Raw genomic sequence first — 27,606 nt, forward strand, 5'->3', positions numbered from 1 at the left:
AGAGGAAGGAGCAGGTCCTTCACAGATAAACCCCGGGGACCGGGTTCTTCTTAGGAGTGGAAAGAGGGGTCCCCCAAAGACCAAACTGCAAGGGACATCTAATTGGGTACATTTGTCCAGACTAAAGCTATTACCTCCAGAAACTCTGCAGATTCCAACAGAAGAACAACACACCAGTGAGCCAATGGAAAATCTGAGATACCGATTCAAAGACAGGCACCATCGACAGATGAGTAAAATGATGTAGTGGACTGGACGCCTATTTGCCATTCTTGCTATTGTACTCAGCAGGAGCATACATGAGCATCTTGTTAAAAAAGTTGTAGAGGGGGCTTCCCTGGTGGCGCAGTGGTTGAGAGCCCGCCTGCTGATGCAGGGGACGCGGGTTCGTGCCCCGATCCGGGAGGATCCCACGTGCCGCGGAGCGGCTGGGCCTGTGAGCCGTGGCCGCTGGGCCTGCGCGTCCGGAGCCTGTGTTCCACGATGGGAGAGGCCGCGGCAGTGAGAGGCCCGCGTACCGCAAAAAACAACAACAACAACAAAAAAACACTCAACAAAAAAAGAACAAAAATACTGGGCTTCCCTGGTGGCGCAGTGGTTGAGAGTCCGCCTGCCGATGCAGGGGAAACGGGTTCGTGCCCCGGTCCGGGAGGATCCCACGTGCCGCGGAGCGGCTGGGCCCGTGAGCCGTGGCCGCTGAGCCTGCGCGTCCGGAGCCTGTGCTCCGCTACGGGAGAGGCCGCAGCAGTGAGAGGCCCGCGTACCGCAAAAAAAAAAAAAAAAAAAAAAAAATGTTGTAGAGCTTTATATGCTGAATTATCAACGTAAGGGTCTGCTGTCCCCTAATTTTTTAAAATTAATTAATTTATTTATTTTTGGCTGCATTGGGTCCTCGTTGCTGCGCACAGGCTTTCTCTGGTTGCAGCGAGCAGGGGCTACTCTTCGTTTTGGTGCGTGGGCTTCTCATTGCGGTGGCTTCTCTTGTTGCAGAGCACTGGCTCTAGGCTCACGGGCTTCAGTAGCAGGGTGTGGGCTCAGTAGTTGTGGATCGCGGGGTCCGTAGTTTTGGCACGGGCTTAGTTGCTCCGCGGCACGTGGGATCCTCTGGGACCAGGTCTCAAACCCGTGTCCCCTGCTCTGGCAGGCAGATTCTGAACCACTGCACCACCAGGGAAGCCCTATCCCCTAATTTTTTAAGTACTAACAAGAGTTATGTCCTTCAAGGACCGTCCTCTCTTAACAACCGTGAGACAGACATTCAGTTCTGCACCCCAGAAGTGTTTGTTTTTCCTCTGCGGACAGCCAAACCATCAGATGTTATGGAATTATGGCCAGGAATCTGTCCTTTTCCAACCAAGCTATAGCGTATAAATGCATTGATAATGTTCACTTCATAGGAAAGTACACTCTAGGGACTCTAGGGATAAGAGGGGTCTTTATGTGTAACAGGACCACTCCAGCACATCGGCGAACCCAGAGAGCACCAGAAATGATCTTAACGGGCAGGGCAGGCAGCTCCGTGGGGAGGCTTTACCTATCATGAAACAACACTGAGAAATCTCACTAGACAGCTTGGTTATATGATGGAACAGACAAGACAAGCCTTCATGAGACATAGGATCTCTTGTTTCTTTGGCTAATGTAGTTCTTGACAATCGTCTAGCTCTCGATTACCTTCTGGCAGAACGAAGTAGAGTTTGTGCGATAATTAATACAACCTGCTGCACCTGGACCAATGCAACAGGACAGGTGGAATTAATATTAAGGAAATATATGCCCGGGCAGAGCAGCTTCACACTTTTGGCAGGGACGACATAGCCTCCACTGTCTGGTCAACAGTTAAGGAAGCCCTCCCAACGTTAACCTGGTTCCTTCCCTTTCTAGGCCCTTTAATGGCTCTTGTTGTTCTCCTTTAGGGCCCTTGTTGGTTTAACCTTCTGGTTAAGCTTGTGTCTTCCAGCCTCCAACAGCTTCAAGTAAAGACTCATGATGTCTCAAGGAATTCAACCCATTCCAGTGGAGAGTGGCCTAGGTCCGTACAGGTCCTTGGAATAGTCAGCGAGGGACTTGTACACCACTAAGGTAGGCTAGGGTCTGCGACCCCTGTCTAGCAGGAAGAAGTGTCAAAAGGAGAGACCTTTGGCCCCTTACCCTTTAAGAATAAGGGGTGTAGACTCCCTCAGGGGGAAATGAGACAGGCTGGGACCTGGGACACTTAGCTGCAGTGCTTGCCCCTGCACAAATGTCTCCTTGATCAATGACATACAAAGAAATAAGGGACTTATGTATATGTATAACTGATTCACTTTGTTATAAAGCAGAAACTATCACACCATTGTTAAGCAATTATATTCCAATAAAGATGTTAAAAAAAAAAAAAAGAAACTATAAGGGACTAAAAATAACTGTGCTCATGCCCAGTTGGGGCAAATTATAGACAACAAGATACAAAAAGACCAAGGAGCTGCTTCTTCTGAAGAGCCAGGAGCAAAAGCAGGGTACTGGGCATGCCCCCTGCACACAACACCACCACAGAGGTAGGCAAGCCTCCTAGGCCACCCCTCTGGCCTGATCCCTGGACACACCCCTACCCCAGAGAAGGAAAAAGTTTGCCTCCCACCTGAGTGAGCAAGCTAGCAAGAGAAACTGTTCCTTGCTCTCGCTCCCCTCTGCTGCAGCAGGGGCCCCAATAAAGCCTTGCCGGAATTTCTTATCTGGCCTCTGATCAATTTCTATTGATTAAGGAGGCCAAGAATGCTGGTTGGTAACAGATGCGTGGGTGGGGGAGTGGGGAGTCTCGGTACCATTCAGTCTACTTTTGTGTCCCCTTGAAAGTTTTCATCATAAAAAGTAACAAAAGAATTTCACTCCTAGGTATATACTCAAGAGAAAAGAAAATACAAGTCCACACCAAAATGTGTACACAAATGTTCATAGCAGCATTATTTGTGACACCCAAAAAGTAGAAACAACCCAAAAGTCCATAAGCTAATGAATGCATAAACAAACCGTGGTATAGCCATAAAATGCAATGTCATCCAGGCAACAGGAGGAATGAAGTACTTCCTTGAAAACATTACGCCGAGTGAAAGCAGCCAGTCACAAAAACGTCATATATTGTATGAGTTAGTTTATATGATGTCCAGAATGGGCAAATCAGAGCCAGAAAGTAGACTCGTGGTTGCCAGGGGCTGGGAGGTGGTCAGGGACGGGGAGTGACAGCTAATAGGTACAGGTTTTCATTTAGAAGGGATGAAAATATTCTAAAATTGACTGTGGAGATGGATATACAACTGTGAATGTGCTAAAAGCCATTGTACACTTTAAATGGGTGGATTGTATGCTATGTGAATTATTGAGGTATCTCAATAAGCTCTTTTTTTTTTAAAGTTGCAAAGGAGAGTAGGATCCAGGGGTGAGGAGAGAGACAGTTGTTACCATAAAGCACATAAAAGTGGTTTAAATATGAAACCTGATTTAAACATGGTGATTAGAAATGTTGATTTCTGACCAATCTGCAAAAACTAAAGACTCAAAAAAGGAATCACGTGGCTAAAACATATTTTTTTTAAAAACCGCATTTTAAAGTAGAAAAAAACCACCATCCCAAAATTCTAGATCTCAGCAAAACTCATAAAGAGACTTACTTCAAGCTCTTTTGTTTCCTGGCCGCGAGGAGCCCAGTGTCTGAGAATATTCGTTTTGCTAATCCGTAGAACCTGAGGTCAGCCCGGACCTCAGGAGAGTCTCTCTCGCCCCTCCGGCCTCCGTCTTCCCATCCCCCATCTCCCACGGTGGGGAGGGGCCCTAAGGCGGTCTGAGCCCTCCCATCTGCAGTGTTAGAGGGTTTCTGGAAGGGCCTAGCCTGGGGTGACAGCTCTAACCCTTGTTTTGTCTCCCCCAAACCATGCCCTGTCCCAGGGAGCTACCCCCAAGTCTCCTCCTTTCTCCCCCCCCCACCCCGGCCCTCCAACTGTGTTCAGCTTCTCATTCCACAGTTATTCGATGCCTGCTGTATACCACGATGTCCAGAACGGAACTCACAGCTCCCCGAAAACCTGTCCCCCATCTTCTCTCCCCCACAAATGTGCCCACCCCCATACCTACCCAGACACCCAAACAAGTGCCCAGGGAACATCCGGGAGCCCCTCCCCCTCCCCATAGGCTTCTCTGCCTCCATCCCCAGGGCACAGTCTCCTCGCCCTTTCCGACCCTCTCCTCCATTGCCTTCAGTACAAGGGCCAACACACCTGACCTTGGCCTTGGAGGCCCAGTCTCATCAGCCCCTGACGCCATCACCGCGGTTCCCCCAGCTCTGTCCCAGCCAACAGGAAGATGGCGCAGCTCCCAAGCGCTCCACCAGCGCTCTCCCCTCCAGGCCACAGCCTGTGCCATGCTGTTCCCTCAGCCTGGGCGGCCGTGGCCACCCAAGCAGCTTTCACTCACCCTTCAAGGCCTAAACATCATGGAGATTTGGACCCCAGCCAAACTGAGCAACTCTCCCTGTGCTTCCCAGGCAGCTGGGACCCCTCGCTTCCTCCGGAGAAGTCTTTGCAAGTACTCAGAACACTTCCCCTGCCCCAGCCCTCCTTCCCCTGGGGGAGGCTTATCCCTCCTTCAGAGTCACCTCCTCTAGGAAGCCTTCCCTGAACTCCCAGAGGGGGTTCGGCGACTCCTCTGGGCTCCTACAAGCCCTCTGGGTCCCCACCACTAAAGCACACGCCACATTATCAAATGGCGTCTATAATGAGGCAGGCTTGCCTACCAGACTGGGAGCACCTGGAAGGAATGAAATGGGTCTGTTTGCCTCAGTGGACCCCATATCCAGAGAATCCTTGCGGCGTTGTTTGTTGATTGAAAATTGGGACGCAGCCCTAAATCCAAAACCCAGTCAAGCGTCGAACGCTTGCTTAGTTCTTGCTCCGGCCCCTTCAACTAGCTGCCCTGCAGCTGTAGCTGGGCTGCCAGCCCTCGCCCACAGCAAATGGGCTGCGGCTGCGGAGGCCCCCCTCTGCTCTCTTCCCTGGCCCCCGCTACCTCTGGCATCAGCTCTTCTGCCCCTGGGGCGGGTTCTGGGGCCAGACTGAGAGAGGAGAAGGGTCGGAGAAGAAGGGTGCAGGACCCCCAGGGAACGGGCTCGCGCGGAAGAAGGAGGAGCCGCTCTCTTTGCTCACCTGGCTTTTCAGACCCAGATGACCCGGACGACCCCAGTGTGGAGGTCGAGGAGGTGTCACTGGAGGCGACGCTCCCAGGAGCCATTGCACAGGCAGACGCAGTTGGCCCCCTACCCAGGCGTGAGGCCGCCGGGCCTTCCTGCTCGCCTTACATACCAGCAGGCCCGGCCCCACCACTCCAATTAGCCCCTGATTGGGCTGCAGGCTCTGAGGCGCCGATTGGGCAGGAAAGCTGGGAGGGGGCACTGCAGCCCTGCCTTGTGTGCTGATGCCTCAGCTGGGCCACCTGCTCCTCTGTGACCTTGGGTGTATCGCTTGACTTCTCTGGGTCTCAGCCCCCATGGCAAAACGATGCGGGCTGAGATGCGTGAGCCCTCCTGCACCCTCTGCTCAGCAGAACCTGGAAACGCTGATGGGGAACGGGCCACACCTGGGCTGTGGAGGTAGCTGCTGAGGCCCTCCAATCCCACTCGGCCCCGGTGGCCACTCCTGTTCCCAGGCCACTGCCGGCCTTGGTGCCTCAGGAAGCAGCAGTTGGGGGCCGACCAGTGGGTTTACCTGAACAGACACCCCAGGTCAACCTGTGGCCTCCTTTTGTTTTGTTGTATAAGAAAGAATTTTTAAGGGGTGAATGAGCAATTTTTAAATTAAATTACTTCCCCAAAGTTTCCATAAATAAGGACAATGTCCTCTGGGAAAATAAACAAAGAATATTAATTCACCAGAAAGGCTGATAAACACAGGAAAATATCTTTGACTTCTTTGACAATCAGGAAATTTTAAATTGAAACCATGGTGAGATACTGTTTTCTCATCACATTGATTAAAAATGGAAGACAGGGCTTCCCTGGTGGCGCAGTGGTTGGGGGTCCACCTGCCGATGCAGGGGATGCGGGTTCGCGCCCCGGTCTGGGAGGATCCCACGTGCCGCGGAGCGGCTGGGCCCGTGAGCCGTGGCCGCTGCGCCTGCGCGTCCGGAGCCTGTGTTCTGCAGCGGGAGAGGCCACGACAGTGAGAGGCTCACGTACCGCAAAAAAAAAAAAAAAAAAGGAAGACAAAGCGTTGGCAAGGATGCAGGGAGACAGGCCCTCACTGCCTCTGCCAGGGGCATAAATTGGGTGCAGCCTACTTGGAAGAGGTATTCCCTTGAGCCCACCACTCCACTTCTCTCTCCTAGGAGTGCATTAGTCGGAAAAGAAATAATTGCTGCATGATTTGGAAAAGGAAAAAAAAAAAAAAGAAGTTCCAAATGAATCGCTCAGGCTCTGGCTGAATTATTCCCTTACTGTAGCCATTTTAAATGACGAGGTGGATTAAAACAAGGATGAGGTGGTATTTCACACCCAGTAGAATGACAAATATTTAAATGCCCGTCAATACTGCGTGTCTAGGATGTGAAGAAATGCACAGCCAACGGGAAGGTAAGTTGGTGGCCACGTAGAAAGAATTGAGTAATGTCTAATATGACTAAGATGGACTCGTGCCACATCCCATCCATGTCATTCTGGGTATAAATCTGAGAGGAACTCTTACACTGATACACTGCAATCTTAGCAAAAATTCAAAACAACCTAAATGCCCGCCAAGGGGAGATTGGACAAATACACTGTGATCTGTTTACACGGTGGAATAGTACACAGCAGTGAAAATGAAATACAACAGAAAGTGTCTGTGGAATATGTCCCCACTTCTGAGAAGACAGAACTCGTGTGTGTGTGTGTGTGTGTGTGTGTGTGTGTAAGTGAAGCCACAGAAGAAGGTCTGAAAGGGTTCATTCCAAGGTAATAGCAATGGTTACCTCGGAGGAGGGTGTAGGATTTGAAGGGGACGGGTTTAGAACAGACTTGCAGTTTTCTCTCTGTAGTCCTATTGTTGGGATTTTTCCAGGGGACTCTCCATCACCAGAGGTCTGGATTGAGGGAGGCAAAGTGTTCTAAAGTGAAACTGTATATCACTGCCCTGCCTAGCACCCTTCATGGCTCCCCACTGCCATGGGTGAAAGCTTGACCTCTTCAGTCTGTCTTACGGAGCCTCCCTCCCTCAGAAACCCACAGTCCAACCACAATGAGGCTCTTGGAACTGGTTAGGTGTTGAGAGCTGGGTTTCCCCTTTGTGTTTCCTCTGTGTGTGTATCTGTTAGATTGATGTCACAATGGCCCCAATTTTTCACCCCTGTCCATATCCATGCCCATTTGCAGTATAAGTTTGCAGCTCCTCCCACATGCCTTGAATCTGAGCTCTCCTTGTGACTTGCTTTGACCAACCCCGCATGGTGGAAATGATGTCCAGTCCCAGTCCCAGTCCCATGTGAACAAGCCTGCTGGATGCTGAGCATCCCACGGCCCAGTCTCCCCTGTCGCCCAGCCCACAGCTGGTCAACTAGCCAGCCCTCCAGCTGACCACAGATGCCTGAATGAGCCCAGCAGAGATCAGCCAAGCTTGGTCCAGGTCACCTGGCTGACCCGCAGAGTCACGAGCAACAGTACACGGTGTGTTGTTTGAAGCATGAGATTTGGGGGTTGTTTGTCACACAGCATAAGCTAGCTGATACACTCTTCCTAGAAGGCCGTCCTTTATCTCCACCTACCTTCTCTGGACCGTTTCTCACTCATCCTTTTGGCCTCAGTGTAGATATCACTTCCTCAGAAAAGCTATCCCTGACACCCTAGGATGTTCGGGGGCCCCCCTTGGGTTGCCAGCAGCCCCTCAGCTGGCTCTGTGGGAGCCTCTAGCACCCCGAGTTAAAACACTGCCTCACCTGTCTCCTTGAGCTCTGGGAGGCAGTGGGGGTGGGCAGGGCTGTGTCTGTCTTGTTCCTGGTGGTGTTCCCTGGTGCCCAGCACAGCGCCTGACACACAGTAGGTTCTCAGCACCCATTGCTGTGGAAGCCCCAGTGCCAGAGCCCAGCTTGGCTGAGTGGAGGGAGGCCTGAAAACCATCTGCGGGAACCATCTAGAGCAGGAGATGAGGCAAAGAGGCGCATGGAAGCTGGTGCCAGTGGGGGCAGCAATTTTGATCACATTTCCAAGAACTGAGAAGTAGAGAAAGACTCAGTGATACAAACATTCCCACGAGCTTCATCTGAAACCCTGCTCCAGGGCTGTGCCAGGACAGCGTTTTGCATTTGGAGGGAAGAAGTTCTAAAATGTGCTGTGTGATCTAAAAATTCTTCTAGAGGATTGCCTTTTCACAGGGAAGTGGTAATTGTGAGGTTCAGCCTTCTGGAGAGAGGGCAGGTTGCTTGGTGTACTCACGAGACGCTTTTACTGAGGCCTGTACGAAATGTAAGTTTTGCCAAAACCTTTTTTTGCCATCGTGTAATATTGAATGGGGTCCTCCTATGTGTGAACTTACAGTCCTGCAGGTTTCAGTTCTAAACTCTTTGAAGCAGTGCCTGTTTCTTGTTAACGTTAACCCCTGTAGCATGAGGACATCTGTGACTTTGGGTCAATAAATGCATAGAGGGCAGGGTAGAAAGAGCTGCCATATTCAATGTCCACATATTTTATATTCACTGTTATATTTATACATGAAAAAGCTAAAAGTTCAGAGAGGACCTGCACCAGGTCTTCTTAAGTCCAGACCCTGGGCTACAACCTGGAAGCTCTCTGCTTTCGTTAAGAAACCATCCCTGACTCCAAAATAACAGTGGCTTCAACATGAAACCAGGAGACTGTTCTCTCATGAAACCCCTCAAGTCTGGGTTGTGCGGGGCTGGTGAGGCGGCACGGGAGACCCAGCCTCCTTCTTTCTTGATGCTCTGCCATTATCTGCCCGCAGATTCTACCTCATGAGCCAAGAAGCTGTTGCAGTACTGCTCATCACGACCACATGCTAGCCACCAGGAAGGAAAGAAGAGAGGACATGGCGGACACCTCCATCCTCTGAAACGCACAACCCAGACACCGCACATATCACTTCTGATTATATTCCTTTGGCTAGACCTTAATGTCACCTAAATGCCATCGCACATGCAGGCGAAGCTGGGAGATGCAGTCTTGTGCTGCGTGGCGAGGTGCCGAGCTAGAACTTGGGCTGATAATACTAGAAGAAAGAAAGGGAATTAATACTGGGGGCAGTTAGCACTTGCTTCCCCCTTTCCTGAGACACCTCCATTATTTTCATCTCTCTACACATCTATCTCCCACTATAACAGGAGCTGCTCCTCTGAACTTGGTTCATGTCTCTGGGAACTCACATTTACTGAATGTCTATTATGTGCCTCATCTCTTGTATCAAGAATCTCAGTCCCTTTAGACAATTCTACCAACTGGGATGATTCTCCCCTTTAAACCTGAGGGGTCTGAGCCCTAGTGAGGTTCAAGGATTTGGCCCGAGGTCACACAGCTGGGAAGGGCACCCACTGTCTCCCAGGGGCACTTTGGGGTATGTGGAACACATGTCTCTACTAGAGGGCAAGGGGCAGGCTGTCATCAGGCCCTGCTGCCTTGGGGTGGAGGTTCATGCGCTCTCCTCCTAGAGGCAAAATCAGGGGTGAGAGAGCTCTGTGGCCCTGACGGGGGCCAGGTCACAGCCCAGAGACCTGCTCCCTCCAATCCATCTCTGAGTCCCCAGCACGTCCTGGCCTAGGGTCAGCTTCCTTAGATTGTGTTGAGTGAAGATACGATTGTACCCAACAGGCACTCTATAAACCTGCTGGCTTCCTGGAGCCTGGACGTGAGCTGCGTGACACCCTCTCCGCAGCCTCAGTCAGCAGCTCTTTGCCTTTATTTATGGCCGGTTCCCCATCAGCGGCTGTCAAATCAATTATAAATTAAGGAAGTAAGGAGGCTTTTCTCTCTACCAGGAAAAGCCAGAGGATGGTCTGGTTTTCGAGTACATGTTTTCTCTGGTTGTGAGGCTGACTCCTCAGAGTAAGTTGACTGAGGTGTGGGAGTGAGAGGACAGGGCTGCCTGCAAGGCAGACGAGCTGAAGTGCCACTGTCTCTCCCGCTGCTGTGCCTGGCCCGACTCGGCATCTGAAATGGAGGGTAAGACCCGCGGGGGCCCCGTGGGAATCTTGTCCTCGGGTCCCCGCCGTGGCGGGAGGCTGGACTAGCTGGGCATCACGGACATAGAGTCCATCCCCTCTGGCCCGCTGTTGGTTCTGGCCACGCTGTCTCTGGCCCTCCTCCCCTAGTAACAAGCCCCCTGAGGTTTTCTTTGGGCTCCTTCCTGTCCCCACCCTCAGACCATTTGGTTTCTGCGGGGTTAACTCTACCTTTGGCCGCAGAGGCGAGCAGGTGACCCAGGTTTGGCCAGTCAGAGGATGAATCCCCATCCCAGCCTTAGGCTTAGGGGCTATATCAGGTGACCCAGGCCTGGCCAATGAGAGCCCTACCTGGGAACTGTGCTGGAACAGATGAGAAAGAGAAGACCACTTTCTGTAGGCCTTGCAGAGCCTGGAACTGCTGGTGGCCTTTATGCCACCTCTTGAGAACAGTCAGCCTTGCATGAAGCCAACGCAGAGGAAAGTGCCGCCGGAGGGGAGACACAGAAGCCAGATAACATCATCTGAGCACCTGCATCCAGCTGGGCCCGATGCCCTGAGATTTTCATTTATGGGAGCCAATGATTTTTCCCTTTTGCTTCAGTGCTATTGAGTGGGATTTCCTGTCAGTTGCAGCCAAAGTGATCCTGACTGACGTCACCTAGGGAGACAGAGTGAAGAGGGGCAACAGTAGAGATCCTAGCCATTACCTGCTCCAGTCCCTCCACGGCACTGGAGCTCTTCCTTCTCAGGCTCCTGCTGTCCTTTCCTCCCTTGGAGGCTGAGGGTAATTTGAGAGCTACATCTCCATCCCATTCCCCTTGGAGAGGAGCTCCCTGGTACGGCCAGCTCTGAGCCAAGGCTCCAGTAATGCCAACAGTCTCCCACTGTCTGCTGTGTCCAGGAAGCAGGCTGGCTGCATAAAGCCTGAAAGCTCATCAAATCCCATCAGGGTCAGCTTTAAGATTCCTTTTTGCAGATAAGGAGGCTCAGAGGGGTGACAAACTTTGCTTGCAGTTGCACGGGTCACCTGGATCTCTGTGACTCCAAAGTTGGGGCTTTTCTCATTCCTCGGCCTGCTCCCCCCACCCTGTACTCCCAGGGGGCTCTGACGGTTGCCCAAACCAGGCAACCCAGGGTCAAGGATCAGGTGGACACTGCCCTGTTCCAATCCGTCCTGCAGATAAAGAGCTTGAGAGAGTGACAAAAACCACCACCATCGACACCAAGTATAGGAGCTGAGCTTTTAATACCCCAATTTGCCTTCATCTCCAGGCAGAGCTGGAGAGAGGTAGAGCTTCCAGCTTTGGTTACGTGGAGGAGGAGGGGCAGTTGCTGAAGCAGCTCAGTTTCGATGCCCCAGAGCCCCAGCCAGTTTCACAGCAAGGACTCCGCAGTGAAGAATGGACTGGAGCGGCTGGAGGCTCTCGCCCAGCAAGGGAGCCGAAATCTGAGACCTGGGAACATCCCCAGGGAAGGTGGGCCCAGCCAGATTTCCCATTCTTTGTTTCTAAGCTCTTTGAGACAAGGGTGACATTGAGGACCCAGCTCCCCATTAAATGTGGGCAGGTAAGCATGGCTTCTAGAAGCTCCACACTGGCCCAGAGATGCTGCAGCCTGAGTGCTGGGGAGGAGAACAAGTGGTTTCCGGAAGCTGAGAGAAAGGCCTGTCTCTCCATGGGCCGCACTGAGAAGGGGGGGGGGCCCTAGTCCCGGGGCTCCCTGCTGGAGGTGAGATCCCCGGACCTCGGTCCCACACTCTGGACCCCCGATGTTGTTTTTTCAGTCCTGATGACTGCATTCTGCATTTCCTGGACTGTCCCTCCCGTGGCCCAACACCCAGCCCTGGTCTGGCCTTGACGTCTGGCTCATTTTTATAAACCTGCTGAGGCCGGTTGCTCAGGGCCTTGCCCAGTCTCCAAATGGTCACTATCAAGAGGAGATGATCATAGCAATGAATTAATTATATTCATTGACATTATTTATAATGTTAACTACAGTCTGTACAGCTGCTTACCATTTACAAAGTGCTCACACACACACATACGCACGCACGCACGCACGCACGCACGCACACACACACAATCTCATTTGATCTTCACAGCAGCTGTGTGGGGGATTTGGAATCTCCACTTTACGGGGGCAAGAAAGTGAGGTCCAAGCAGGAAAACAACTGCTAAAGGTCATCTGCCAAAGGTGAGCTGCTGCTGCTAACATGGTTTTGAGAGGATATGCTCTCCCTCTCCCTGACCATTCATCTCTCCATCCGTGTCTCCATTCACTCCTTCCTTCAACCATCTAGCATTTATTAAGCACCTACTATGTGCCCCACTCTGTGCTACACACTTATCCCTAAGCTGGGACACTATTCCAGAGCAAGAGTTCTCGTGTGCCTGAGAGATGAGTTTGGGGGGGAAAGGGGGGTACAGATCCCACCGGCCCCTGGGAAATCAGGACTCCAGACTGGGCCGTCCCTGCCAAGTGAGGAGCCCCAGTTTTCTCTCACTAATTCTCTTTTCGTTTGTTTGTTTAAACTCAGGGAGCCTGTGTGACCTGGTTCCAACAGGCACGGCTCCTGATGGGGCGGCTGGGGTGGGGGGCGGGGGCTGGGAGACTCCTACAGTTGGCCGCAGAGTCCTTAGGCAGGCGCCACCTGGCTGGTCTCTGTCTTGGAGGCAGTGGTGGAGGCCTCGTCGTCACCCAGTGGGTTCCTGCCACAGCACAGCGTGGTGAGCATGCAGTTCCGGAACTGGAAGGAAAGGCGTGAGTCAGTGTCAGTGTCCCCCAAAATGTGGGTGGCAACCGGCACGGTCGGTGAGCTTTGCCTCCACCCCCTTCCTGCTTCTGGCCTTCCCAGCCTCCACTCCCCTCTCAAATGGCTCCCAGGAGGAACTTACTAAGCCTTTGCGACCCCACCCGGAAATGCCAGGACCAGACCTCAGGGGGCTTTGTCACTGGTGATGCTCCAAGATGCCCTCTGTGTGCCAAGGGCTATCTGTAAATTATCTCATTTAACCCAAGAGTTTAGGATTTCACCCTTCCTATGGATGAAGAAACTGATGCCCAAAGAAGGGAAGTGACTTGCCCAAGGTCACACAGGTAGAAACTAGCAGAGCTGGGATTTGAACCCAATATGTCTGACTCCATGTTTTCCCCACTGGATCAAGGGATCTGCAGAGGAACCACTGGTCTGTGTTAAAGGACTGCTTTGTCCTTTCATTCTTTGGAACAAGACCTTTTAGCTCCCTGTCCAGCTGTGCAGAAACTGTCACCTCTTCCCAGGCTTGGGACTTTGACCTTTAAAGCAGGCCTCCGAAACCATCTGGACTGGTGCTTCTCATTCTTGAGCCAGCATCAGAGCCACCTGGAGGGCTTGTTAGAAATGCAGGTTCCTGGGCCCACCCCGAGCCTCTAAATCAGCAGGTCTGGGGGTTGTCCCAGGAGTCTGAATTTCTCCCCAGATGACTCTGACGCCCCGGGGAAGACCACCTCCCTGACCATTCTGCAGGTGGAAAGACTGAGGGCCCATTCAACAATGTGGCTCGTCCTCCTGTGGCCTTGGGGGACCTGGACCCTCCCTCCCCACCAGCAGGCACCTGCTTGTTCATCATGATGTAGATGACGGGGTTGTAGATGGCGGAACTCTTGGCAAAGAACGACGGGACGGTCATGAAGATGGGGCCAAAGTCGGAGCCCTGGTGCATGAAAATGTAGAACGCCACGCTGGCGTAGGGCACCCAGCAGATCAGGAAAGCAACGACCATGATGACGACCATGCGAGTGACCTCCTTCTCGGCCTTCTGCGTGGTGGCCGACTCCTGCTGTTGGGCAGCTGCCTGCGGGGACACAGGGCCTGGTGTTCAGACCGAGGTCCTCTGGGCTGGGGGCTGGGCTCAGGCCAGTCAACGTGCGTGTCCCCAGCGGCCAGCAGAGGACCGTACCTCCTTGACTGTGAAGACCAGCTGCCCGTAGCAGAAGAAGATGATGACCAAGGGGATGGAGAAGTGCACCACGAACATGTAGATGACGAAGGACTCATTGTTGACCTCTGGCGTGAGCGTGTAGTAGTCGATCCCGCACGAGCACTGCATTCCCTCCGGGATGTACCTGAGGACCGGTGGGGGGATGGGGCGGGAGGGCCAAAGGGAGACCCACAGGTGAGGGACCTAGGAACAGGCCCAGCTGAACACAGTCCCCTGCCACCGCCTACTGTAGGGCTGGTCTCGCTCCGGGCCTCACTTTCCCTCTCTGTAAAATGGGGATAATCAACCTCTCCTTGATTGTGTGACTGAGGATCACATCGACTGGGGTAAGCGATTCAAATGCACCTGTGGAAACAGTGTTGCTTCACTGTTCGTTCGGCGCCATGTTATCCCGGGACCACAGTCTCTCCGAGTCTCTCATTCCAGAGCCCCCGGCCCCACCCCCACCCCCGCGTCCACCGTCCACCGCTGCTCCGCCCCATCAGACCTCGGGCCACGCAGGGCACAGGTCGGCGGGGAGAAGGGAAAAGCGCTCCCAAGCTCTGTATTTGAGGCGCCCAGGTCTTTCGAGGCCAAAGGGGGGCACACAGGGTAACTAAGGGATCTTTGCACTTTCTGGAAACAAGAGGCCCCGGGGGGGTCTGGTTAGGATGTTTGGGTGATTTCAGAGGATGGTGACACTGGATCGATCTCGGAAAAGCCAGTGTCTGTTAGCTGTGCCTACGAGGATGTAACCGGGCCAGACTGGAGAAGACAGGGAAGGGGGCCAGAGTGTTTTGTCCCTTGCTGAATTGCTCAAATTCAGCAAGGGGCAAAGAACACTGGCCCCAGGAAGACTGAGAGAGGAGGAAAGCGGAGAGAGATGGGAGTTTCCCGGAAGCAGAGGGACACGAGGCCGCCCACAGAGTCACCAGCCCAATGTCCGGAACCGCTGTCCACCGCAACCCCAGCTCATCTCAGCCCATTTGGAGATAACGGCCTAGAGTCTGGACAGGACTGCTTCCCAGAGGCTACAATGTCACACCTGCATGAGGAAGGCTCTACTTCCCCAGGTGCTGAGGCCTAAGGTCAGAGAAGCTGCTCAACAGGGCACTGGACCAAAGAGGATTGGAATCTGGCCCTGGCTTAGTCGCGGATTAGGCCCGCAGCCAAGGTGAAGGGGTGGGATGTCTTGGAGTCTCCTTGACATGGGGTCCAGCCCCATAGCAGCGTTAGGGGCTGACCTTCTCTTCCCTGCCCTAAACCTCAACCCCATGAGAGTTGCCAGCTCGGGACCTGGCTGGAGGACCCTAGGAAGAGCCCTGGAGACCCTTCCTTCCCTTCCACTCGGCGCTGTTACCTGGACCAGCCGACGAGGGGGGGTGCGGCACAGGCCAGAGCCATGATCCAGGTGAGGGCGAGGCCCATGATGGCGTGGTTCTCCCCGAAGCGGAAGTTGCTCATGGGCTTACACACCACCACGTACCGCTCGATGGCCAGGACCACCAACGACCACAGGGCAATTTCACCTGCAAGGCAGCCGGCTGTCAGTCAACACGCCCCGTGGCTGGACCTGTCTAAGGAGGGGGAGCTCCTCTGAGGGATGGGGAGAGGGCGGCCAGGAAGGCACCTGGGGCTGGGCTTGGAGCAGGGCCTTAAGGTGCGGAGGGTCTGGACATTGAAGAGGGGGTGCGGGGCAGAGGGGCCGATATGCCACGCAGAGTTAACTCCCAGGAAGGTTAGTTCAGCTCAAGAGCTCTGGGTTCTTGAGGGACACAGAAATCGGGTCGTGGGGTCATGGCTGGACTGGGAGCCCTGTAGGGAGTTTTTCTAGAAAACTGTGTCCTTCACGGGGCAACAGGCAGAGTTCCTGTCAAAAGATGTTGCAGAGGCAGCAGAAGCCTGGAGTTGGGAGGCCTTCTCTCCGCCCTGGGCAGCGGCCTCTCCCCTCCAGGGAAATGTAATAACATGAGTTATGTGGGACCCTCTGCTAGGAGCCAAGGAGCTGCATAATGTTTTGCTCAGAGGACGGAGGAGGAAATAATGATGTGATTCAGACATCTGCCCTGCACATCACCCCAGAAACTCAGGAGGGAGGGTGGCCATAGGATTTATCAACCAAACTAGGACATTTCTGAGAGTGAAAGGGAACACTAGTGAGTGTTCCAGGACCACAGTTGTAGCAGAGACGCGTCCGCCTGTGTGTGGCACCCTTCTGGCCTGACTGCGTGATTGTGGTCATTGAAGGTGACAAACATCCAGTGACGGCCAGAGGCCCAGGAATGGGGCGGAGGCAGCAGCCTGGACACAGGTGGGAGAGAGGAGACAGGAGGCAGAGCATCCTTGTGGCTGGTGCTAGGCTCTCCCTGCCACCCTGGCTTTGTAATAATGACCTCTCGTGTCTCCCGCTTGCCTGAGACGCCGTGTGTCCCCAGGGGACGTCCCTGGATCTGAGCCAGGAGACCCAGGCCCTGGTCACTGCCCTGCCATATATCCCTAAGTCACTCCTCCCCTCTGCACACTGCAGTTTTCTCATCTGCTACATGGGATCTATTCTCTGCAGAGAATCAGTTTTTCAGTTAAAGAAAGTATTTTAAACTATGGTTCAAAGCTACACAGATCACCTCACAGGTCTAACGTCTCCCTGTGAATGGACTCATCAACGCAGAAAGCGTTCAAGCACGGCAGAGAGGCTGGAGGCGGGCTGGGAGGGAGTCAGCTAGATGCTGGAGAAGGACCGAGCCCATCGCCCAGTACAGGCAGTCCAGTGACTGGAGGACTGAGAGCCCTCCTCCCGCCCCAGGCCGGGAGCCCTGAACACAGGGATCTGTCTTGTCCAGCTCTATCCCCAGTGCCCGGCGTGGGTCCGTCCCAGCACGGCTGCCGCGAGGGAAGCAGACCATGTCCTGAAGGGCCTCAGAGACATGGGCTTGAAACTGAGCCCCGCCAGAAATTTGGTGTGACCCCAGCAAGGCCCTTGACTTCTCTCATCTGCTTCCTTGCTGGAGAGCGAGACAATGACCCGACTCCAGGTGAGACCGACAGTGTTCAGTGTCCACCCTCGACCATCGGCAGCCCAGCTCATCATCACTAAAGCGTTCGTTGATTAAGTGAGGGCTTCGGATAATGGCCCCTCAGCCACCATCGCCAAGGCACAGGCCGTCCCCAGACACCGCCCCCCTCACACCGCAAGCTCCCGGCTCCCCGTAGCCCCCGTCACCCGCACCCCAGCTCATACCGCCCAGGGTGGCGAAGAAGCCCTCCAGATTGCATCCCGTGGGCCCGAAGACGAAGTACGCGTGCATAGAGGTGTAGAGGGTGGTGGTGAAGCCACCCAAGACCATGAAGAGGTTGGCCACGGCCAGGTTGAGCAGGATGTAGTTGAGAGGCGTGCGCAGCTTCTTGTGCTGGACCGTGACGTAGAGCGTGAGGAAGTTGATGGGGAAGCCAAGCATGATCAGCAGGAACATGTAGGCGGCCAGCACGGAGAACTGCCACGGCTCAGCCAGGTAGTACTGCGGGTACTCGTAGGGGCTGCGCACCACGCCCGTCTTGTTGGAGAAAGGCACGTAGAAGTTCGGGCCCTCCGTCCCGTTCATGGCTGCGGCCCTTGTGGCTGCCCTGTGGCAGCTCCAACCCGAGGATGCTGCTGAGGCCTGAGCTCAGCCACGCAGGGCTCCGGCTGGGTGACTGCGGGCTCTGAAACCCGCCCCGCCCCCCCAGGCCCTTATAAAGTGACCTCCCCTCCCTAAGCTCCCGGCTGAATCAGCACCTGCGAGATTGGGGGCGTCATTAATCATATTAATCCTCACCGCTGCAACTGGGGGCCTAATTGGCTTCCAAGAGGGGCCAAGGTGACTCCAGGTAGAAGGCTGCCGTCGGGGAAGGGAGGTGCTGGGGACCCTGGGAAAGGGCAGGAGGCCCGCCCCCACCTCTCCTGTCCCCGAGGGATCTCTGTCATCTCGGCTGACGGCCTTGGCCTGGCATTGGGACCTCTGACGCCATACCCACCTCCCTCTGGCTTAGTGCAAGCAAACTTCGTCTTCCTCCCAAAGGGGCCATGAGCTCCCAGAGGGCAGAGGAGCCGGTTACTCTCTCAGCCCCTCACTCAGCCCCTCACCCATTCCTTCCCCTCCTAAGTCACCTCCCGGCTCATCCAGTCACCGCACACTGAGAGGAGCCCATCTGCCGGGTTGTGAGTTTCGCAAGGGCAGGGCACTCCCCGCGCCAGACACGAGCCCAGCATCACCCAGGAGCTCCAAAAGCATTTGTTACACTGGATTGGAATTCACTCGCTCACTCGTTCAACAATCATTTCTGTGCAGGCCACGGAGGAGCCGAAGCTCGAGGGAGGAGGAGCTTTTACAGGCTGAGGAGGACTCCCGTGTGGGAAGAACAGCTCCTGGCCCAGGGAGGAAGGCTGCCTACCTGTGGAGATGTCCAGGGAGATAATGTTTCGAGGGAGGCGGGACACGGTGCCAGGTTGCCAAGTGGGGAGGACAGCGTAGACTGAAGACACAGGCCGGGCAGAGGCCTGAGGCCCAAGTGGGATGTGGCCGCACGTGGGCTGGGGCCAGCTCTGGTGGGGTTTAGTGCCGGGGGCTTTACCCAGGGTCGGGGGACAGTGCCTTGGGCAGATCTCAGGCACAGAAAGGTGACTCAAAAGCCCTCAAAGATGGATTGGAGGGAGCGAGGATGGAGGAAGGGACCAAGGCGAAGGGTGACCAAAGCAGGGAGGGGACAGAGGCCCTCGGGGCTCCTGAAGGAAGGCCCTTGCCTGCAGGAGGTGAGCTGTGCCAAACCCGTGTCAGGCACCAGATCCCTGCAATGAGCGAGGCAGGCGTGGTCCTCGGCACCTGCACGTGAAGGGGAGGCGGACCCCAGAAACAGGACCGGCTGGACACTGCAGCACACAGGATGCGACCCGAGATGTCTGGTCAGGCTGGGTTGGGACCGTGGGCCTTGGATGCCGGGTGATAGGCAATGCCATGAGGGCGGGTCCCAGGATAGCGGGAGGAGCTCTGGGGGAAAATGAGGGCCCCCATGTAGAGCAGGATGGTGAGGACATCCCCCAGGAGTGAACTGGGAGCCTGGCCTTTGGGTGCTCAATGACCACGGTCCAGCCACAAATTTTTATCCAGCGCCTACTGTGATCCACACAAGGTGCTCAGCTCTGGGGGACAGAGTGGGCAAGAAGGACCAAGCCCCTGCCTGCAGGAAGTGTCTTTCTGTGGGAGCAAGGAGGGCCCCACAAACAAATAATGAAACCAGTGACAACAGGGTAGGTTCAGATGGCAATTCACTCCCAGCGCACGGTTGTCTAGAGCAGCCCGGGAAGGCCTCTCCGAGAACTCAAGGGTGGGAAGAGTTCTGGAGGGGTAGAGACGCTCAGGGAGAGAGAATAGCAAGTGCAAAGGCCCTGAGGCTGGGCATACAAAGCCGGCCAGGGAAGTGTACCAGTCTTTGAGACTTCCATCACTTAAGTTCCGTCATGCCAGTTTCTCTTCCCACCTGGGTTTCCTACACCTGTCTGCTCAGAAATGTGCCCCCTTCCCTCCAGCCCACCTGGGGCTCCAGACCCCTGCGGTCCCGGGCAGGGTCAGGACTTGCTCACGGAAGCCTGATGAAATGTGTGCTGGGGAATGAGCCAGGGGCAGGCGTGGCGGATGGGTGGGGCGTGGCCTCTCAAAGTGCAAGGCGGTTGGCCCAGTGATTAGGCCTGTCGTTAATGAGGTCAAGGTGAAGAGTTTCTGACGTGGCCCTTGGTAGCCAGACGGAAGGAGAGACAGTGGACACCCTGGGTCAAGACCAGCCCACACAGCCCTGCCCAGGCCGGGCTGAGCCCTCGACCCTCGACCTCAGGACCTTGCTTGTTACCTCGTAATGCTTATGACAACCTGGAAGCTTTTAATCCCTATTCTGTTCATTGGTCTTTTGTCCATCTCCTAGGCTGTAACGTGAGTCCCTCGGGGTAGGCTGGGGTCTGTCCCGCTCGCCACCGGGCCCCAGAGCCCAGCTCCTCACACAGCAGGAGCATGTAAATCATTTCCCCTGAACCTGAACGAGCTGGGATCTCTGTTTGGTTCACGGAAGTATTCCCCAGGGTCTGGCCCATAATAGGTGCTCAAGAAATATTTGTGGACTGAGGGGATGGATCTAGGTTACATCAGGAAGTGCTTCCCTTCTCTGAGACTCAGGTTCACTCTCTGTAGGAAAGTCTAATAATCCCACGCTCACAGGGTGAGGAGATGGGAGGTTAAAGGCCATCCCTGACGTGATGGAGCTCTGTTCTGTAACGCATGATACAAGAATTTAAAAAACAAACAAACAAAACTCTTTTTGTTCAGGGGAACAGGCTCATGGAGCGAGCAGGAAGGTCATTCGAAGACACCTACTCTGACCCCAGCCCCCTTGCCGCATTTTGCAGGTGGGGAGACCAAGGCCCCTAGTTGGCACGGAGTCATCCAGGTCATGTGACAAACCTGCCTGGCCACATCTCCCTCCTGCCCCAAAGACGGCTCTCAGGAGGAGGTTCCGTTCATAATTCACACCACGGTGCCAGTGACAAAAGAGGGCTGCGCTGGGGTGCTGGAAAAGGCCAGACTGTGTCGGTCAAGGCTGGGCAGCAGTGGTGGAGGCGGCACTGGGCTCAAGCCTGCGGCTCTCCGTCGCTATGAGGGCCCCGGAAGGCCCGCTTCCCCTCTCGGTTCGCTGGGACTAGAAAACTGCGGGGGTCCACGCCCGCCTGAACGGTAAACCTGACCCGCTTTCCCCACCAGGGAACGCGCTCACGGACCTTCAGGCCTGACGATACAGGTCTCACGGTCCTCCCTCGCTGGACTGAGGCTCTGCGGCCACAAGGCCAGGTGTAGCCCAGCCCTCCCCCCTTCCCTGTGCCTCCGTTTCCTGCAGGTGATCAGTGAGCGCTGCTGAAGGCGTTATCCTCTTCTGAACCTCGTTCAATCCATAGCCATGGAGAGCCCCCGCCAGCTCTACACGTCCGGGCGCCCACCCATCACACGTTCATTTCCCATTCGGGGGTCGTCACTGTCAGCAACGGTCTTATGTGTCTCCTGACTGACGGCCCATCTCTCTCAAGAAGGCAGGGCCGGCTCAGCCTGTTCTTGGCTGCATCTGAGCTCACAGCCCAGAGTAGGTGCTCAATAAAGATCTGCCCAGTGAAGGACCATCTGCTCCCAGCCCCGTGAGGAGGCCTCAGTCCCCTCTGACCACTGGGGGACATGAGGTTTCTTGGGAGAGCCGGAATGGAGGCCAGGCGGCTAGCCCTCCAGCCTGAGCTCTTTTGTCCCCCGTGTCAGGAGGTTTAGAGAGTGGCTCAGAGCACACGAGGGCCAAGTCTGGGTGTGGGCGACCTTCTGAGCCGCTGCCCCCTCTTGGCCAGGCTGAGAACAAGCTGCGAGGAGCCGTGAGGGGTGGCGCCGGGGGCCCCGGGGTTGGCTGTCTCTGCTTCCCCGGCCCAGCCCCTCTGGCACCCCAGGGGTAGGGCTCCTACTCGGCCACGAAGGATTAGGGCTTAGAGGACAGCACGCAAATAGCTCGTAAGCCTCTGCGTGGAGGTGCTGCTTGGTCAGCAGCCCCCTCCTCCTCCTCCTCCTCCTCCTCCTCCTCCTCCACCTCCTCCTCCTCCTCCTCCTCCTCCTCCTCCTCCTCCTCCTCCCCCCCCCCCGCCTCCCCTCACTGGCTTAGCCCCACAGGCTGCGTCACCACAGCTGAGTGAGGCCTTAGACTGAGCTGAGAATGTCAAGGGGGGAGAGGGAAGGAGAGGCCTCCTCTCCTCCAGCCCCACTTCCTTCCTCCTTCCTTCCCTCCCACTGCAACGTGTGGCCTGCGCTGGGTGCTGGGGACACTGAGATGAATCCTAGACAGTCCCCGTCCTCAAGGAGCGCCCAGGCTTAGGGGACAGCAGACAAAGGGAAACCTAATAACCGTGAGAGGTGGGAATAGGCTCCAGCCCCAGTGCTGTGGGAGCCCAGAGGAGCGAGATTTGGGCCAGGAGGGAGGGGAAGCTCCCCAGCCTAGGCAGGGGGACAGCTGGGTCCAGGTGCAGCGAGAGAAGGGCCGGCTGGTGTAGAGGCGCTGGGGCCGCGGGATGGGATGGCATGGGAGGCAGGAGGGCCTACGGGTCCGGGGGGCCAGCTGGTGGCCAGCAGGGTCCACTAAAGTTACAAGCAGGGGAGGGGCGTGGCCGGGTTCCATTCTAGGAGATGTTCTGGAGTCTGGCTGGAGGAGTATCAGGGTGTACTTGGGCAAGTGCTGGGCCCAGGGTGATAGCCCTGCCCAGTGGTGGCCTCTCTGCTGGGGCTCCTACCTGCCCTGAGGGCAGGGCTGGCACAAGCGAAAGGTCATCTGGGATCTGCCACCGGCAGCAACCTTGGAGAGGGGGCACGTGCCCACCTGTTCGAGAGCCACGAGGGGCTCCCGGCTTCGGCAGCCTTGCTGGGGGTAGGTGCGGACACCAGTGGGCTGAGGCCGGGCTAGAGCCAGGGCCACCTAAGGTCTGGCCTGGGGCTCTTTCTGGGCCACCCAATCCCCGCTTCCTTACCTCCTCCTTCCAGGAGCTGGGAACAGTGCCGAGGACCTGGAGCCAAGAGGTCAGGATCAAGTCGCAGCCTGAACCACTTCCAAGCTGCACAGCCTCTGGCAGCTGCTCCTCTCCCGGGGCCTCAGTCTCCTCTTAGTGAGACAGGCATCTCGAGACCCCCCCGTGGTGCCTTCCTCACTGTGGCATGGGAGGGGCTGTCAGGGTCATCTGACACAGACTGAGGCCGGAACCTCAGTGTCTGAGCTGGAGGGGCCTCTTGTACAGATGGGAAGACAGCCTTGGAGAGAGGGCTGGACCTGGCCAAGGCCTTGTCCAGGTCGGAACAGGAGAGCAGCGGGACACAGTGCTCACGCACAAAGGCTGTGCCTGCCTGTGACTCTGTCTCGACTCAATAAATATTTGACGAATGAAAGAAAAGACAATGTCACTGAGCCTCAGTCTCAGCATCTGTACAATGGACATCCTTGAAGACGGCTGAGGGTTACAGAAGATGATGCATGGAAAGTGCTTGGCACCATGTCTGGCGCTCAGTCGGGGGCAGACATAACGGGGGCTCAGACCGAGGCCTCTGGAGCTCAGCTCCCCGTGGCAGCATAACCTGGCACAGCACACCCTCACCTCTGCGTCGCGGGGCTGAGAGGATGCACGCTGGAGTCTCAGGCTGGGCCCCTCCCCCGCCTCTAGCCTCCATCTGATCTGTCACTGTGATTGACGCCTGTTAGATGGGGGGGGGGGCTGTTTTTTCCCCTCTCCTTTCTCTCAGCCATATGCAAGTGCTTTCAGTTCAAGTAATGCGCTAATGGAAATCCTAACACATTAATAAATGTGTAGCGAGAGAGAGAGAGCATGCACGATCGTAAGTAATTAGACACTCAACGGAGGAGTTCTGTTGGCACAACGGTCTGGCTCCCTTTCTGTATTCTCCTCCATCATTCCCTAAGAGAGATGCACAGGCAGGCAGGGAGGAGAGGGTGGGGCAGGGGTCCAGCTCTGGACTCACCACTGGGTGGCCTCTGCAGCTGCTGCCTTCTCCGGGCCTCAGGGTCTTCATCCCTCCAACGGGGACATTTGTCCCACTCTGCCCACTTCACAGATGCCCTGTAAAGTATCAACATCTAATCACAAGGGTGGTTTCCCACACATTCCCGGGCAGCCCAGTTCCCTTCGTCCTGCCGTCAGGACTTTGTATAAAGCACTGGACTGCTCGCTGCCTCCGGGGCAGGTACGGCGGAGGGCGAAGGGAGAGGCCTCAGGACAGGACAGGGGCTTCCCAGCCAGGGCCCCAGCACCTCCGCTCGCCCCCATGGCAGCAGAACGGAAACCACCCCCCTCCGTCACAGAGCTGTGAGAACTGAGCCAGCCTATGAAGCACGGCTGGCACAGAAAATGTCCCCAACGAATGTCAGCTCCCCTCCCCAGCTTCCCATCGGCCCTCGAGCTGCCGAACCGGACACTTGCTGATGCTCCGGAGAAGGGACCTTCCTGGAACCTCAAACGAAACCCACCCGCGCCAGGAGCTGAAGGAAGGGGAAAGCCTCAGGTCAGCTTGGGGGGCTGGGGGCTGGTGGGGAGGAGGGGGGCCTGGCCCCAGCTGGCAAGTAGAGGGTCGACTCCAGAGCCCCCGGAAGCGGCGGCCCTCTTTACCACCTTCTTTAGAGCCAGGTATCTTATTTTCTCTTTGAGATGGAGCCCCGTGAAACCAAAATAAATAAATAAATATTTTTAAAAACCCATTCCCATATTGCCATTTCGATTAGATTAAATTTTAAGAACACACAAATGTTCCTCTCAGATCAAATTAGAAACAGGTGCACTTTTGCATAAGGAAATTAAGTTGCAGACAATATGAAGATTTGCGAAAATGCAGGCACGGATGATGAAAATAAGTAGCCCTTTTATTTGTAATTATTGAGGCAATCTGTTCGCAAAGTGTACATGTTAATGGTCTGACAGATCTGTGGACTCCAGCAGGCTGCCGTGAACAACTCAGAGCCGTTCTGAAAGTAACAGATTTTTTTTTTCTTAGAAAATATATGTACATTCTCTTCTCCCTCTCCTGGCACTATTTACAAGGCATGAAATGCCATAAATAGGAATTCCGTGGTTACACAAGGCCCCTCCCTAGAGTTCAAACTTGATCTGGGCAGAAGACACATTCTGACAGTTGAACTCTTCCTTCGGTAGCCCAGCTGCCTGCACGGCGGCCGGGAGGGGGCCGGCGGTCCCGAGGGTGCAGGTCAGGGGCTGGGGTCGTCGATGCGCCTGCGGCAGTAGGGGCAGCAGGTGTGCTGAAGCGCCAGCAGCTCGTAGTCCTCTGCGTGGAACATCTGAGGAGAGACGGCCGGAACCCCAGGCCGCAGCTCTGGGCACTCAGCAGCCCCAAGCTTGGTGGGGACCACTGACCTTCCAAGGGCAGGTGGCTTGGCAGTGAGTCGGGACTAGAAACACCACATCCAGGCCACCTTTGTCTGAGGACTGGGAGGGAGGGGGAGGTCTGAGGCCCCCTTTTTTCCTAAATGAAGTTCAAAGGCGCATCACATTTGCCCAGCCCTCTGGTTTAAGGGCAGGTACAGAGAGCACAGGGTCAGGGGCAAGTCCACTCCAGACAGCCCATGGCATGCACGTGAGAGTGGGGAGGGCCTAAGGATGGCCGAGTCTTTCTCCCAACTCAGAGCCCTGGCCTTGGCCTTGGCCGCTGAGGGACACCTGTGCTCCTCCCAGATGCCTGGCCTCCCTAAGGGGACATCTGGGACATGGAGAAGCAGTGGAGACGAGAAACTGGGAACCACACGTGAGCTGCGGGCAGCAGGCAAGGTACCTGGAAGCAGGAGGGGCACATGGTGATGGAGGCGTCGGGCAGGAGGGAGCGGAAGTACTGCCACCGCAGGGGCGGGGGCCAGCGCTTGATGAGCACGTCCCGCCGGCTCATGGAGCGCAGCACAGAGCGGTTCACCACCACAGGCACAAACTCCAGGCCACCTTGCTGTAAGGCAGGCGGGGAGAGGGGCACCGGGGCCCTCACTCAGCCACGGGGACATGTTTACGTGGGCTATGATCCCACAGAGGACGCCAGACACTTCCCCCACCGGGCCCCTCAGTAGAACCTGGCCAGGACATCTCTGTGAAAGCACCTCCTCTCCCCCGAGTGGCCCCGATAGGGAGTGTGTGCAGGAAAGGGACCCAAGACCGCCCTCCCAGCAGGCCTCATGGGCCTCAGCAGCTCGTCACTCAGAGGGGCGCCCTCACCTCGAAGCTCAGCTTGGCTGTGAAGGGGTCGTCGTCTCCCATGGAGTCCAGGGTCTCGTCCAGCCTCAGAGTCTGGGAAGCTGCAGGAGCTGGTCAAGGACGGGACCTGAGGCCGAGGGACAGGCCCCACCCTCCACCCGATGCATTGAGACCCACGGGAGCTCCTTCCAGGCCTTGCGTGGCGCTCTCCCTACCAGCCGTGGGGAACTGCGGCAAGGCCTGCGAAGCGGCTCTCCAGATGGAGGGACGGAGGGAACGTGGGCCGGGGTGGCGCCGTGGTCACACGAGGCCGGGGCCACGCCCAGAGCACAGGTGGGGAAGGAGGAGACAAGGGGCTCTGCTGGGCCTCTGCTGCCCCCTCAGACCAGGCATGGCTCACGGAGACCGGCGAGAAGCGCCGTGTGAGAGCAGGCCTGTGGGCCTGCTGGTGTGGGAGCAGCAACGATGGGCCTGGCTGGAGACCACGGCCGGCAAACCCACCAGCTCCTGGAGAAACACTCAGTAGCTGCCGGGTGGTCTGCAGGCACTTGAGGTGGCCTCGCAGATCCTGTTTCAGGGAGAAGGCGGAGAGCGCCTGCGGATCCCAGGGAGCCGCCCCTCTGCCAGGCTGGCTGGGGCTCCGATGAGGAAGGGCCCCCCGGGGGAAGGGAGGCCGCTGGTGCTGAGTCAGGTGCGGGACGTGGCCCCGCACAGCAGCTACAACCCAGCCTAAGCATCTGACGTGAGCGTGCAGAGAGGGCAGGCGTGCGTGCAGACACGGTTCCTGCCTCCGCCCTTCAGGAGACAACTGCCCGGGGTTCCTCAGTCCCGCTCCTGCAAACGTGGTCCACAGAGCAGCGGCATCGGCAGCGTCTGAAAGCCCGGCTCCCAGCCCGCCGACACCCGCCCACCCAGCTGCTGCGGGCTCACCAGGCCCACCGTGTGCACGTCGCGGCTCGGCTGGGACCACGACTGCGGTCCTGGCCACAGGGACGCCTGACGTGCGGCCTGTGGTCCAAGATGCTCCAGGGAGGAGGGCGTGCCCGGGGTTTACGCTAACACGCTGGGAGGAGCGCCAGGGGTCGCAGGGCTGATGGGATGCAGGCTGGGTACTGCTGGCGGGGACAGGGCAGGTGCGGCCTAAGAATGAAGCTACCAGAGGACAGAAGGCCTCAGAGGACAGGAGACAGGCTCCCGTCAGCGCTGAGTGAGCATCTGGGTGAGGCTGAGCACCCGTCCACGCTAGGTTTCTCTATACCCTTTTGTTGCTTGGCCTGTCCAAGTTGTGTTTCTGTCCCTTGACCGTAAAAGTGACCTGGCCAGAAGAGCTGGACCACCGATACAGGCGTCATATGCCGTGTTGGCTATCATCAGCCCCACACAGCCAGAAGCAGGGGAGCGCCTTTCAGGAGCCAGGGGTGGGTGGGAGGCCCTCCTGGGTGGAAGGCCAAGGCGGCATCTCCACTTGCACGTGCCACTTCTGGCCTGTGGGCACGTGCTGTCCCCTCCTGCACCTGTGCACCCTGGCCAGCGCTCTGCCCATTTCTGGCCCTGTGCCTGCTCCCACATGGTCCTCGTCGTCACACAGGGTGGCCTGCCCTGCCCCGCCCCGCCCTTACCCCCCAAGGCCCCCGCCTCCTGGCGCGCTCCCAGGCCGACGCTCAGCCGACACACACAGGGCCTGGCCGGCAT

General features: G+C 56.3%; 3 protein-coding genes across 7 annotated transcripts in view; all 3 read right to left on the reverse strand.

Annotated features, from left to right (window-relative positions):
* Positions 1–12,756: 12,756 nt before the first annotated feature.
* On the reverse strand, positions 12,757–17,782 carry RHO (rhodopsin). Its single transcript, XM_059075723.2, has 5 exons — positions 17,365–17,782; positions 15,487–15,655; positions 14,106–14,271; positions 13,761–14,000; positions 12,757–12,913 (listed from the first exon to the last, which is right to left on the reverse strand). The coding sequence occupies exons 1-5, from the start codon at positions 17,723–17,725 to the stop codon at positions 12,803–12,805; spliced, it is 1,047 nt and encodes a 348-aa protein (XP_058931706.1). The 5' UTR covers positions 17,726–17,782; the 3' UTR covers positions 12,757–12,802.
* Positions 17,783–23,575: 5,793 nt separating this feature from the next.
* Positions 23,576–27,606, reverse strand: part of IFT122 (intraflagellar transport 122) — a 71,797-nt gene continuing 67,766 nt past the window's right edge. For 4 of the 5 annotated variants that reach the window (XR_010842460.1, XM_067043391.1, XM_059075717.2 and 1 more), the window contains 3 exons: positions 25,936–26,015; positions 25,508–25,672; positions 24,564–25,016 (listed from right to left, as the gene is read on the reverse strand). Coding sequence is in view for 4 of the 5 variants with exons in the window: in XM_067043391.1 (XP_066899492.1) it covers positions 24,927–25,016; positions 25,508–25,672; positions 25,936–26,015 (335 nt within the window). In the remaining variant the exon portion in view is untranslated. Of the gene's footprint in view, positions 23,788–24,563; positions 25,017–25,507; positions 25,673–25,935; positions 26,016–27,606 lie in introns of those variants that run through there. The other variant, XM_067043390.1, reaches the window with a different exon arrangement.
* LOC136794895 (uncharacterized) lies at positions 26,039–27,606 on the reverse strand. Its single transcript, XM_067043075.1, has 2 exons — positions 27,534–27,606; positions 26,039–27,066 (listed from the first exon to the last, which is right to left on the reverse strand). Exons 1-2 carry the CDS (start codon positions 27,604–27,606, stop codon positions 26,126–26,128), a joined length of 1,014 nt encoding a protein of 337 aa, XP_066899176.1. The 3' UTR covers positions 26,039–26,125.

This window comes from Kogia breviceps, chromosome 10 (genome assembly GCF_026419965.1).
Source record: "Kogia breviceps isolate mKogBre1 chromosome 10, mKogBre1 haplotype 1, whole genome shotgun sequence".
Classification (NCBI taxonomy): Eukaryota; Metazoa; Chordata; class Mammalia; order Artiodactyla; family Physeteridae; genus Kogia; species Kogia breviceps.

Bases quoted from the DNA above. Each gene is read 5' to 3' on its own strand.
- RHO (XM_059075723.2), bottom strand. From the start codon at position 17,725: ATGAACGGGACGGAGGGCCCGAACTTCTACGTGCCTTTCTCCAACAAG. The intron at 15,656-17,364 runs GTATGAGCTGGG...GCTGCCTTGCAG, and splicing joins CTTCTTCGCCACCCTGGGCG to GTGAAATTGCCCTGTGGTCG. The intron at 12,914-13,760 runs GTGCCTGCTGGT...CTTTCCTTCCAG, and splicing joins ACATCATGATGAACAAGCAG to TTCCGGAACTGCATGCTCAC.
- LOC136794895 (XM_067043075.1), bottom strand. From the start codon at position 27,606: ATGCCGGCCAGGCCCTGTGTGTGTCGGCTGAGCGTCGGCCTGGGAGCG. The intron at 27,067-27,533 runs GTAAGGGCGGGG...GTCCTCTGGTAG, and splicing joins GGAGGCGGGGGCCTTGGGGG to CTTCATTCTTAGGCCGCACC.